Genomic DNA, 13,063 nt, shown 5'->3' with positions numbered 1-13,063 from the left:
TAATAAATCTATTGAATATACACCATCAAAAATCAACATTATTAATTTGTTTTGGCAGGGGCTCAGAAACTATAAAATGTATTTTCAAAACTATAGAGTTGCATATTTTTAGTTGAATTATGTTTCCTTATGTTAGTCTGAAGCCATGTGGCTCTGGTTTCACAGCCCTGTAATAATGTTGTTTTTTAAACTGGCAAATACAGATTTTTACTCCAATCTGGCAACCCTCATAAAATCTGACATAACACCAGTATCCCAGAGTATTAAGTGAAAACAAGCATAGAAAACAGTATTGGCATTAATAAAAATGAAAAAACACAAGACTACTATTATATTATAATTATTTAGGTGACAACCGGGTTGATTAACAATATTGGGTTGTTAACACGTTTTTTTTATATATAAATAAATGTGGGGGAAAAAATAAAATAAAATTGCAATCCTATTTTCAAAAGCGTGCGAGTATCTTGTTCAGATTTCACAACCGTGGGCTTTTGTAGCTGCCTTTACTCGATTGAGCAAAAATAATATCCTTACACTTGATTTGGGCTAAATTATTGCATGGTAAATGTTTCTGATCAGTGATAGATGAGCAAATGAATAAATGAGCTACCATTTCCACTTGTACAGCCAGAGAGCAATTAACCAAATATACAGACAGAGATTCAGTGAAACAAAATCACATTGATTGAAGTCACGTGCTTTTGGTCGGTAGTAGTCCTATGCTACTAAGCGACTGTGAGTGAAGAGCAAAATAATCCACTTGCTAAACTAAACTACATAACATGCTGGCAAACTGTTCTAATAAATGAGCCAACTAGACAAGATGATCATGAGCAGCCCTCACCTCAATTTAGCTAACATTTCCCCAGCCTAATTGTAGCCTAACCAATATCCAAACAGAGCTTCAGTGAAAACAAATCTTACATTGATTTATCATTTCTCAAGAGGAGTCCCCATGCTTGTCTCAAAGCAGAGCGATGGCGCTGTCCCAATCTGAAAACTGCACACAAACTGAAATTATAATCTAGTTGACCATTTATTACAATGATTGGATGACTTTGGGAGTTTCAGTAAGCAACAATTTTATAGCATTCCTTCAATTGCATTAGCCTACTTTATGCCAAATATTTCCATAATTAAGTGATGTTTATTCCCACAGTAATTCTTAATGGATCCATCCAGTTGTGGTGAAGAAAACAATTAATGCTTAGTGGTGGGTTACGGGAGAAGTGGCAGGGGGATGGTTAACTGGCGCTGCCTAGCAACCATCAAGAGTTTAAAACCTCTTAAGGTGTAAAGTCCCCTGTTTAGTCCCCTGTTTACATGTTCTCTTCTAAATCGATTTGTGCACATGCCTGCAATCCTTACATCATAGTGCAGTAGGAGAGAGTGGTTTCATCACAGTAGCACATTCAGAGATTGATTTATAGCGATTCATCTAAAATAGTTTATAGATAAAAAAAACAAATAGTTTGTCATAGATAGACAAGATTTATATGAGATCAAAGGGAAGTTCCTAATGAGTTCATGAAGCTAAGATATAGCCCTGTGAGACCTTCACAGTGATGGGGGCTGATGTTCTGATCAAATCCAATTTTATTTGTCACATGTGCCAAATAAAACAGGTGTAAGACCTTACAGTGTAATGCTTACTTACAAGCCCTTAACCAAAAATGAAGTTTTAAGAAAAATACCAAAAAAATGAATAAATAAAAGTAAAAAATAATTAAAAGAGCACCATTAAAATAACAATAGTAAGGCTATATACAGGGGGTACTGGTACAGATCAAGAGAGACCTTTAGAAAATATGCACATTTTCTCTAACACTAAACATACAAATATGTATTTTACGGTTATAAGGAAGGTGAAATGTTATAATCTGATTACACTATATTTAGGTATGTATGTAAATAATTTCAAGCGGTATTCATACAGTTATGTTGAATAGAAAATACACCATATCAAATATTTCATATTTTTATCATATTTGTGCTGTGTACTTGAGCTTGTGTTCTCAAGTGAATACACCTCAGCAATTTATTTTTAAAAATGACTAGAAAAGGGAGACTTTAACCTTTCTTGGAGTATGCAACATTTCTAGTTATTGTTTATGGCCCTGTCATAATAAATAATTACTTTGGGGGATTACATTTAGTTACATTTAACTGGTTTAAATAGCATAGTGCATTAGCCTCAGCATTACGGCTAAGTTTCATGCTAAGCCGTAGGCAGAAGTTTACCGAAATGATACTAGATCATTAGGCAGCAATAAAAGTTTTGGCTTTGATACCGGCAATAGCTTTCAGATACATGGAAATGGCTGAAAAAAGTTGGCAGCATGGGAAAGTTGGCGGAAGAACATCTTAGTATGAAAGGGATATCAGTCTGAGTGTGGATCCTACAGTCAGGCTTTCCATTTCCTCTGCTCCCCGCTGCTAGGGGCTAGGGGGCAGGCTTTACATCTCTTCTTCATTTGGTAATTAACTGAAGCTAGTGATTCAATTGCTTAGGAATCTCGCCATAAACCAAGAGGAAACAACAGAAAACCCCAAGGACCAGGTTTAAGATGGACTATTTTAACCCCATATAGGCCTAGGCCCATTCCCTCTGTTACACACATACTGAAAGGTTAGGTTACAATAGTCAAAAACACTTGAACTGTAATACTGTATCAGAATATAATCAATATTTATTATATCATATCTTCCTCCAGGTTCTGCAGACATAGGAAAGAATATCTGACCATCCCAAACGCAGTCTGACCCTGAAGCCCCCCCCCCAACTCCCATCCCCACTTCCATCTCTCCCTTTCCCTCACGATGGCTGAGCCTCCAGAACCAGTGCACTTCCAGGGGGGCCAAGCAGCAGCAGAAGCAGCAGCACTCGGCTCTGAGCCGGGTGAGTCCACAGAGGTGGAGTGTCCCATCTGCTACCACGAGTACAACCAATGTGACAAGTGTCCTCGCATGCTGGAATGCCTCCATGTCTTCTGCACCGAGTGCCTCCAGAGAATTCAGCTGTCCCCGTATTCAGCTGAACCCGTGGACCCCCAGAGCCCTCGCAGCCCTGCCATTTTCTGCCCCCTCTGCCGCCACCCCACACTGCTGGAGACCGGCGACCCCCTCACCCTGCCCTGCAATTCCCGCATCCTGGCTCAACTACCCCCCATGGCTTTCTGCACACCTGTGTCGATGGCTGCTCACTTGGCCACCGTCACCCAGAGGGTGGTCCTCTCCCTGGATACCAGCAGGGACGCCCGCTTCATCATCCTGCCCACAGTGAGCCTAAGGGTGGAGCAGATGCACCCAAGCGATAGGCCCCACGGTGGAGGTGTGGGCCTGGTGGGTGAGGTGGAGGTGCTGCAGCACCACAGGAGGACCTTGGCCGTGGTATTCTGGGTGTTGTTTATGATGACCTGCGTGGTGGGACTGGTGTTTGGGCCCAGGTTTTTCCGCAATTGAGGGGAGAAGGAACCGAGGGGCCTGTTCCAATACTTTTACATGCAGCCTTCCTTCCTTTTGTCTTTCCTTGTTTCCTTCCCCCTTACTCAAGGAAGGAAGGAAGGAAGGGTGTATTGTCAACATATTTGAATATGGCCTAAGATCTAGACTGAACTACGGGGCTACATCAAACGTAGCCTTGAAACGTCCTATTAACTGTAAATTACATATCTTTAAAATATATAAAAGGTTGATGCATACAGCCTCCTAATCACATGTCTAGCTCTGTTAATTGGTGTTGAGAAAATTATATATAGACAGATCTGAGTTTTTCCGCTATGCACTGATTTAGAGTTCCCCCTAGTGGTCTAATCTAGGAGCGCCTATTACATTGGGGCGCCAGGTAGCCTAGTGGTTAGAGAGTTGGGCCATTCAACAGCTTGCTTGTTTCGAATCCCTCATCCGAATAGGAGAAATGTCTACCGATCTGCCCTTGAACAAGGCACTTACCCCTAATTGCTACAGGGTTGCGCAATAATGTCTGATCCCTGGCCTTGACCCCACTCTCTGAGGGTGTCTCAGGGGGAGTGGAATTTCACACCAAGCACTTGTACAGGTTACCCACTAGTACATGTGTGAAACAGGACAAATATAAGCAGCCCCTATTTGACCTTTGATTGTATTGGCTATTTATTAAAATATTTTCATGTGTTTCATATTTTGACTCTCTCCCTGTGCATGTGTGTGTGTGTGTGTAACATAATTTAGGCTCCATGATGAATATGAATTATGACTAATGTGGAAAATGTATTGTGGAATAAAATCTCCGGAATATTTCTACAGGGGGACGAGGGCACGTTGAGCAAAACGTAAAGGGAGCATACACGACGTCATACGCCGCGTTGGTTTGCAACAGTCGAGAGAAACGTTTTTAGAGTCCCCCTTCCCTCCGTATGTTTTTGTTGGGGGAAAAGTTGTGGGTGGCCGACAGTGTGAAGGTAGGGTGTGCTTGGTTTTTAATTCTTTGGCCGTAGGAGAATGATATATTGTATCTTTGGGAGATAGAAACTAAGGGGATATGCACGTGGTATAAGTATAATTTTTTACTTTTTTGTTAGTTCTGGCCAGTGCAAATTTACTGGCTGGCGTTGTAAGAGCATTTCACCTCACCCCCTTTTCCCGTTAGCCTGTTAGCTTTCTCTTCCATAGTTTTTGTGGGACAGCTGAAAAAAGAGTTTGGAGAAATGGCGGAAACCAAAATAATATACCACATCGACGAGGAGGAGACGCCGTATTTGGTGAAGATTCCGATTCCTGCCGAAAATATCACTTTGTTGGATTTTAAACAGGTCTTGAACAAGCCCAACTACAAATTCTTCTTCAAGTCTATGGACCAGGACTTTGGGTGAGTGAGCGCTAACGTTAGTGATTAATGATTGTGCGAGTGTCGAGTTGTGGGTTTCAGGCAAATTATGATAAAGGAGAAAACCAACCAACCCAGCATGAGTTCTATAAGCGCAATGGGATCAAATGAATGTCCCCAAATGTGCCTTAACGTTACGAACGTGCGTGAGTGACTTTCGCCTATCGAAAGGGAGGGGATGTGGGGGGGTTGACTGACTTCGCGCAGAATGGGAACCATTCAATTAGGCCTCTCTCTCTCGCTATACATCACACCCTTCCCCTTCACACTTAGAGATTGATAGAAATTTACATAATTGGTACCTGGAGGAAAATGGAGGAGGGTCATGCTTTTTCAGTCAAGGGGAGGGTTTAATATTTTTATTATTTTATTATTCTAGTCCAGGGGAGGGTCATGTAATTTGTAATGGCAATATTTCTCAGTGTTTGAGTTGCTTACTAGGCTATATATCGATTTGTGCTATAGGCTACAAAGTGCATGCTCAGAAACACAGAGCAAAATTATATTTCTAGATAGCTGCTGGGATGGTGTAAATAAAACGAGGCTACATTACACACAGCAATGTATATTCCACCCCTAAGCCCTTGCCTGCTCTGCTCTTGGGCCCCTATTCCAACCCGAGTTAAGCGACTGTAAATGCAACGTAATTCCATTTGAATGCGCTTTTCTCACCATGTATTGTGACTTTGAACTTAAGTATGAAAATAACATGCTATTCACCTACTTTGTTTGAGGTAGAGCTCGAATAAAGGTGTGTTTACAGATGACATATTCTGACCTTGACTTAATTTCCTTATACTTCCACCAATTTTACGCTTGAGGAAACCATAAGATCAGCAAACCTGTCTGTTCCAAGTGGAGAAAGCATCTACTTTTTTCAGATTAAAAAATAACAGCATTCTCCATGCACTGTAATTTATAAATTGGTCAGAGCTATTGATAAGAGCTAGTTAAATGTGTATTGTAAATGCACATAGCAATTGTTTTACATGATTTAAATGCTTTTTCCTTATGATCACAGGAGATGAATGTGAAACCAGCCAAATGGAAGCAAACTGAAAATCATATCGACATGTATTGCGGCCCCCTTTTCCACAGTGAAATAGGATATAAATTAGAGGTCGACCGATTAATCAGAATGGCTGATTAATTAGGTCCGATTTCAAGTTTTCATAACAATCGGTAATCTGCATTTTTGGACACCGATTGTGTCCGATTTGTTTTACATGTAATTTTTTTATTTTTTTGACCTTTTATTTAACTAGGCAAGTCAGTTAAGAACACATTCTTATTTTCAATGACTAGGAACAGTAGGTTAACTGCCTTATTCAGGGGCAGAATGACATATTTTTACCTTGTCAGCTCGGGGATCCGATCTCGCAACCTTCCGGTTACTAGTCCAATGCTCTAACCACCTGCCTTACATTGCACTCCACGAGGAGCCTGTGTGGCAGGCTGTGTGGCAGGCTGACTACCTGTTACACGAGTGCAGCAAGAAGCCAAGGTAAGTTGCTAGCTAGCATTAAACTTATCTTATAAAAAAACAATCAACCCTAACATAATAACTAGTTAACTACACATGTTTGATGATATTACTAGGTTATGTAGCGTGTCCTGCGTTGCATATAATTGATGCAGTGTCTGTTAATTTCTCATCGAATCGCAGCCTACTTCTCCAATGGGTGATGGTTTAACAAGCGCGTTTGTGAAAAAAGTACTGTCGTTGCACCAGTGTGTACCTAACCATAAACATCAATGCCTTCCTTTTAAAATCAATATACACTACTCAAAAAAATAAAGGGAACACTAAAATAACACATCCTGGATCTGAATGAATGAAATATTCACCTTTCTTTACATAGTTGAATGTGCTGACAACAAAATCACACAAATTATCAATGGAAATCAAATTTATCAAACCATGGAGGTCTGGATTTGGAGTCACACTCAAAATTAAAGTGGAACACCACACTACAGACTGATCCAACTTTGATGTAATGTCCTTAAAACAAGTCAAAATGAGGCTCAGTAGTGTGTGTGGCTTCCACATGCCTGTGTGACCTCCCTACAACGCCTGGGCATGCTCCTGATGAGTTGGCGGATGGTCTCCTGAGGGATCTCCTCCCAGACCTGGACTAAAGCATCCGTCAACTCCTGGACAGTCTGTGGTGCAACGCGCCGTTGGTGGATGGAGCGAGACACGATGTCCCAGATGTGCTCAATTGGATTCCGGTCTGGGGAACGGACGGGCCAGTCCATAGCATCAATGCCTTCCTCTTGCAGGAACTGCTGACACACTCCAGCCACATGAGGTCTAGCATTGTCTTGCATTAGCAGGAACCCAGGGCCAACCGCACCAGCATATGGTCTCACAAGGGGTCTGAGGATCTCATCTCGGGACCTAATGGCAGTCAGGCTACCTCTGGCGAGCACATGGAGGGCTGTGCGGCCCCCCCCCCCCCCCCAAAGAAATGCCACCCACACCATGACTGACCCAGCCCACACCATGACTGACCCACCGCCAAACCGGTCATGCTGGAGGATGTTGCAGGCAGCAGAGTTCTCCATGGCGTCTCCAGACTCTGTCACGTCTGTTACATGTGCTCAGTGTGAACCTGCTTTCATCTGTGACGAGCACAGGGGGCCAGTGGCAAATTTGCCAATCTTGGTGTTCTCTGGCAAATACCAAACGTCCTGCACGGTGTTGGGCTGTAAGCACAACCCCCAGCTGTGGACGTCGTGCCCTCATACCACCCTCGTGGAGTCTGTTTCTGACCATTTGAGCAGACACATGCACATTTGTGACCTACTGGAGGTCATTTTGCAGGGCTCTGGCAATGCTCCTCCTGCTCCTCCTTGCACAAAGGAGGAGGTAGCGGTCCTGCTGCTGGGTTGTTGCCCTCCTACGGCCTCCTCCACATCTCCTGATGTACTGGCCTGTCTCCTGGTAGCGCCTCCATGCTCTGGACACTACGCTGCCAGACACAGCAGACCTTCTTGCCACAGCTCGCATTGATGTTCCATCCTGGATGAGCTGCACTACCTGAGCCACTTGTGTGGGTTGTAGACTCCGTCTCATGCTACCACTAGAGTGAAAGCACCGCCAGCATTCAAAAGTGACCAAAACATCAGCCAGGAAGCAAAGGAACTGAGAAGTGGTCTGTGGTCACCACCTGCAGAACCACTCCTTTATTGGGCGTGTCTTGCTAATTGCCTATAATTTCCACCAGTTGTCCATTCCATTTGCACAACAGCATGTGAAATTTATTGTCATTCAGTGTTGCTTCGTAAGTGGACAGTTTGATTTCACAGAAGAGTGATTGACTTGGAGTTACATTGTGTTGTTTAAGTGTTCCCTTTATTTTTTTGAACTGTGTATTTTGAAACCTGCATATATAGTTAATATTCGCTGCTATCATGACTTTCTTTTAACTAGGGAAATTGTGTCACTTCTCTTGCATTTTGTGCAAGCATTTAGGGTATATGCAGCAGTTTGGGCCGCCTGGCTCGTTGCGAACTGTGTGAAGACCATTTATTCCTAACAAAGACCGTAATTAATTTGCCAGAATTGTACATAATTATGACATAACATTGAAGGTTATACAATGTAACAGCAATATTTAGACTTGGGCATGCCACCCGTTAGATAAAATATGGAACGGTTCCGTATTTCACTGAAAGAATAAACATTTTCGAAATGATAGTTTCTGGATGACCATATTAATGACCTAAGGCTCGTATTTCTGTGTGTTATTATGTTATAATTAAGTCTATGATTTGATAGAGCAGTCTGACTGAGCGGTGGTAGGCACCAGCAGGCTCGTAAGCATTCATTCAAACAGCACTTTTGTGTGTTTGCCAGCAGCTCTTCGTTGTGCTTCAAGCATTGAGCTGTTTTATGACTTCAAGCCTATCAACTCCCGAGTTTAGGCTGGTGTAACCAATGTGAAATGGCTAGCTAGTTAGTGGGGTGCGCACTAATAGCGTTTCAATCGGTGATGGCATTCGCTCTGAGACCTCGAAGTAGTTGTTCCCCTTGCTTTGCAAGGGCCATGGCATTTGTGGAGCAATAGATGATGATGCTTCGAGTGTGGCTGTTTTCGATGTGTTCCTGGTTCGAGCTCAGGTAGGGGCGAGGAGAGGGACGGAATCTATACTGTTACACTGGCAAAACTAAAGTTCCTATAAGAACATCCAATAGTCAAAGGTATTTGAAATACAAATGGTATAGAGGGAAATAGTCCTATAATTCCTATATTAACTACAACATGAAACTTCTTACCTGGGAATATTGAAGACTCATGTTAACCTCTTGATGCTATGGGGGCGCTATTTCATTTTTGGATAAAAAGACGTGCCCGTTTTAAGCGCAATATTTTGTCACAAAAAGATGCTCGACTATGCATATAATTGATAGCTTTGGAAAGAAAAACACTCTGATGTTTCCAGAACTGCAAAGATATTCTCTGTGGGTGCCCTAGAACCGGAGCTACAGGCAAAACCAAGATGAAACGGCATCCAGGAAACCAGCAGGATTTTTGAGGCTCCGTTTTCCATTGTCTCCTTATATGGCTGTGATTTTTCAGCTGCTGGTATTTTTCCATGCGATTCTGAGGGGAAAGCAGGCTTCCACGAACTGCATATCAATGAAGAGATATGTGAAAAAACACCTTGAGGATTGATTCCAAACAACGTTTGCCATGTTTCGGTCGATATTATGGAGTTAATTCGGAAAAAGTTTGACGTTGTTGGTGACTGAATTTTCGGTTCGTTTCGGTAGCCAAATGTGATGTACAAAACGGAGCGATTTCTCCTACACAAAGATTCTTTCAGGAAAAACTAAACATTTGCTATGTAACTGAGAGTCTCCTCATTGAAAACATCCGAAGCTCTTCAAAGGTAAATTATTTTATTTATTTGGTTATCTGGTTTTTGTGAAAATGTTGCGTGCTAAATGCTACTCAAAATGCTAAGCTAGCTTAGCATACTCTTACACAAATTAGTGATTTGCTATGGTTCAAAAGCATATTTTGAAAATCTGAGATGACAGTGTTGTTAAGAAAAGGCTAAGCTTGAGAGCAGGCGCTTTATTTGCGATTTTCAGAAATCATTAACGTTGCGTTATGCTAATGAGCCTGAGGCTTTATTCACAATCCCGGATCCGGGATGGGGAGTATCAAGAGGTTAAAAGGAACCACCAGCTTTCATATGTTCTCATGTTCTGAGCAAGGAACTTAAATGTTAGCTTTTTTACATGGCACATATTGCACTTTTACTTCTCCAACACTTTGTTTTTGCATTATTTTAAACCAAATTGAACATGTTTCATTATGTGACGCTAGATTGATTTTATTGATGTATTTTATTAAGTTAAAATAAGTGTTCATTCAGTTGTCATTATTATAAATAAATAAAAATCAGCCAATTTTGAATCCGTTTCGGCTTTTTTTTATGTCGTCCAATAATCGGTCGATCTCTAATATAAATAGCTGTGCCATTATTCAGAATTTTCGTGTGCCCTCATACTTTGCTTGGCTGGAATTTGGATACCCAAGCTATAGGCTTCTGTAAATTGTCAAAGACTCCAGTCACCTAAGTCATAGACTGTTCTCTCTGCTACCGCATGGCAAGCAGTACCGGAGAGCCAAGTCTAGGTCCAAAATGCTCCTTAACATATTCTACCCCCAAGCTGTAAGACTGCTGAACAATTAATCAACTACAAACAGAAATGCCTTATTTATCTAAGTATTCAGACCCTTTGCTATGAGACTTGAAATTGAGATCAGGTGTATACTGTTTCCATTGATCATCTTTGAGATGTTTCTACAACTTAATTGGAGTCCACCTGGGGTAAATTCAATTGATTGGACATCATTTGGAAAGGCACACACCTGTCTATATACAGTGCCTTGCAAAAGTATTCGGCCCCCTTGAACTTTGCGACCTTTTGCCACATTTCAGGCTTCAAACATGAAGATATAAAACTGTATTTTTTTGTGAAGAATCAACAAGTGGGACACAATCATGAAGTGGAACGACATTTATTGGATATTTCAAACTTTTTTAACAAATCAAAAACTGAAAAATTGGGCGTGCAAAATTATTCAGCCACTTTACTTTCAGTGCAGCAAACTCTCTCCCAGAAGTTCAGTGAGGATCTCTGAATGATCCAATGTTGACCTAAATGACTAATGATGATAAATACAATCCACCTGTGTGTAATCAAGTCTCCGTACAAATGCACCTGCACTGTGATAGTCTCAGAGGTCCGTTAAAAGCGCAGAGAGCATCATGAAGAACAAGGAACACACCAGGCAGGTCCGAGATACTGTTGTGAAGAAGTTTAAAGCCGGATTTGGATACAAAAAGATTTCCCAAGCTTTAAACATCCCAAGGAGCACTGTGCAAGCGATAATATTGAAATGGAAGGAGTATCAGACCGCTGCAAATCTACCAAGACCTGGCCGTCCCTCTAAACTTTCAGCTCATACAAGGAGAAGACTGATCAGAGATGCAGCCAAGAGGCCCATGATCACTCTGGATGAACTGCAGAGATCTACAGCTGAGGTGGGAGACTCTGTCCACAGGACAACAATCAGTCGTATATTGCACAAATCTGGCCTTTATGGAAGAGTGGCAAGAAGAAAGCCATTTCTTAAAGATATCCATAAAAAGTGTCGTTTAAAGTTTGCCACAAGCCACCTGGGAGACACACCAAACTGTGGAAGAAGGTGCTCTGGTCAGATGAAACCAAAATTGAACTTTTTGGCAACAATGCACAACGTTATGTTTGGCGTAAAAGCAACACCGCTCATCACCCTGAACACACCATACCCACTGTCAAACATGGTGGTGGCAGCATCATGGTTTGAGCTTGCTTTTCTTCAGCAGGGACAGGGAAGATGGTTAAAATTGATGGGAAGATGGATGGAGCCAAATACAGGACCATTCTGGAAGAAAACCTGATGGAGTCTGCAAAAGACCTGAGACTGGGACGGAGATTTGTCTTCCAACAAGACAATGATCCAAAACATAAAGCAAAATCTACAATGGAATGGTTCAAAAATAAACATATCCAGGTGTTAGAATGGCCAAGTCAAAGTCCAGACCTGAATCCAATCGAGAATCTGTGGAAAGAACTGAAAACTGCTGTTCACAAATGCTCTCCATCCAACCTCACTGAGGTCGAGCTGTTTTGCAAGGAGGAATGGGAAAGAATTTCAGTCTCTCGATGTGCAAAACTGATAGACATACCCCAAGCGACTTACAACTGTAATCGCAGCAAAAGGTGGCGCTACAAAGTATTAACTTAAGGGGGCTGAATAATTTTGCACGCCCAATTTTTCATTTTTTGATTTGTTAAAAAAGTTTGAAATATCCAATAAATGTCGTTCCACTTCATGATTGTGTCCCACTTGTTGTTGATTCTTCACAAAAAAATACAGTTTTATATCTTTGTTTGAAGCCTGAAATGTGGCAAAAGGTCACAAAGTTCAAGGGGGCCGAATACTTTCGCAAGGCACTGTATAGGGTCCCACAGTTGCATGTCAGAGCAAAAACCAAGCCATGAGTTCAAAGGAATGGTCCATAGAGCTCAGACAGGATTGTGTCGAGGAACAGATCTGGGGAAGGGTACCAAAACATTTCTGCAGCATTGAAGGTCCCCAAGAACATAGTGGCCGTCATCAGTCGTAAATGGAAGAAGTTTGGAACCACCAAGACTTCCTAGAGCTGGCGGCTCGGCCAAACTGAGCGATCGGGGAGAAAGGCTTTGGTCAGGGAGGTGGTCAGGGAGCACCCGATGGTCACACTCCAGAGGTCTTCTGTGGAGATGGAAGAACCTTCCAGAAGGACAACCATCTCTGCAGCACTCCACCAATCAGGCATTTATGGTAGAATGGCCAGATGTAAGCCGCCACTCAGTAAAAGGCAAATGACAGCCCTCTTGGAGTTTGACAAAAAGATTCTCTGGTCTGATAAAACCAAAATTAACTTTTGTGCCTGAATGCCAAGCACCATCCCTACGATGAAGCATTGTGCTGGAAGCATCATGTTGTGGAGATGTTTTTCAGCGGCAAGGACTGTGAGATTAGTCAGGATTGAGGGAGAGATGAACCAAGAAATGTGCAGAGATCCTTGATGAAAACGCTTTTCCACTGCGCTCAGGACCAGGGCAAAGGTTCATCATCCAACAGG

General features: G+C 42.1%; 2 protein-coding genes across 3 annotated transcripts in view; both read left to right on the top strand.

Annotated features, from left to right (window-relative positions):
- Positions 1-2,741: 2,741 nt before the first annotated feature.
- LOC135510591 (uncharacterized) lies at positions 2,742-4,122 on the top strand. Its single transcript, XM_064931622.1, has one exon. It carries the CDS (start codon positions 2,824-2,826, stop codon positions 3,463-3,465), a length of 642 nt encoding a protein of 213 aa, XP_064787694.1. The 5' UTR covers positions 2,742-2,823; the 3' UTR covers positions 3,466-4,122.
- Positions 4,123-4,360: 238 nt separating this feature from the next.
- The window catches only part of LOC135510587 (segment polarity protein dishevelled homolog DVL-2-like), a 31,604-nt gene continuing 22,901 nt past the window's right edge, over positions 4,361-13,063 (top strand). The window contains exons 1-2 of one of the 2 annotated variants that reach the window (XM_064931616.1): positions 4,361-4,442; positions 4,654-4,849. In XM_064931616.1, the coding sequence (XP_064787688.1) occupies positions 4,689-4,849 (161 nt within the window). In that variant the 5' untranslated portion in view covers positions 4,361-4,442; positions 4,654-4,688. Of the gene's footprint in view, positions 4,443-4,630; positions 4,850-13,063 lie in introns of both variants that reach the window. The other variant, XM_064931617.1, reaches the window with a different exon arrangement.

Source organism: Oncorhynchus masou, chromosome 23 (assembly GCF_036934945.1).
Source record: "Oncorhynchus masou masou isolate Uvic2021 chromosome 23, UVic_Omas_1.1, whole genome shotgun sequence".
Lineage (NCBI taxonomy): Eukaryota > Metazoa > Chordata > Actinopteri > Salmoniformes > Salmonidae > Oncorhynchus > Oncorhynchus masou.
The sequence above is the reverse complement of the archived record's forward strand: the minus strand, read 5'-3'. Positions and strand labels throughout refer to the sequence as shown.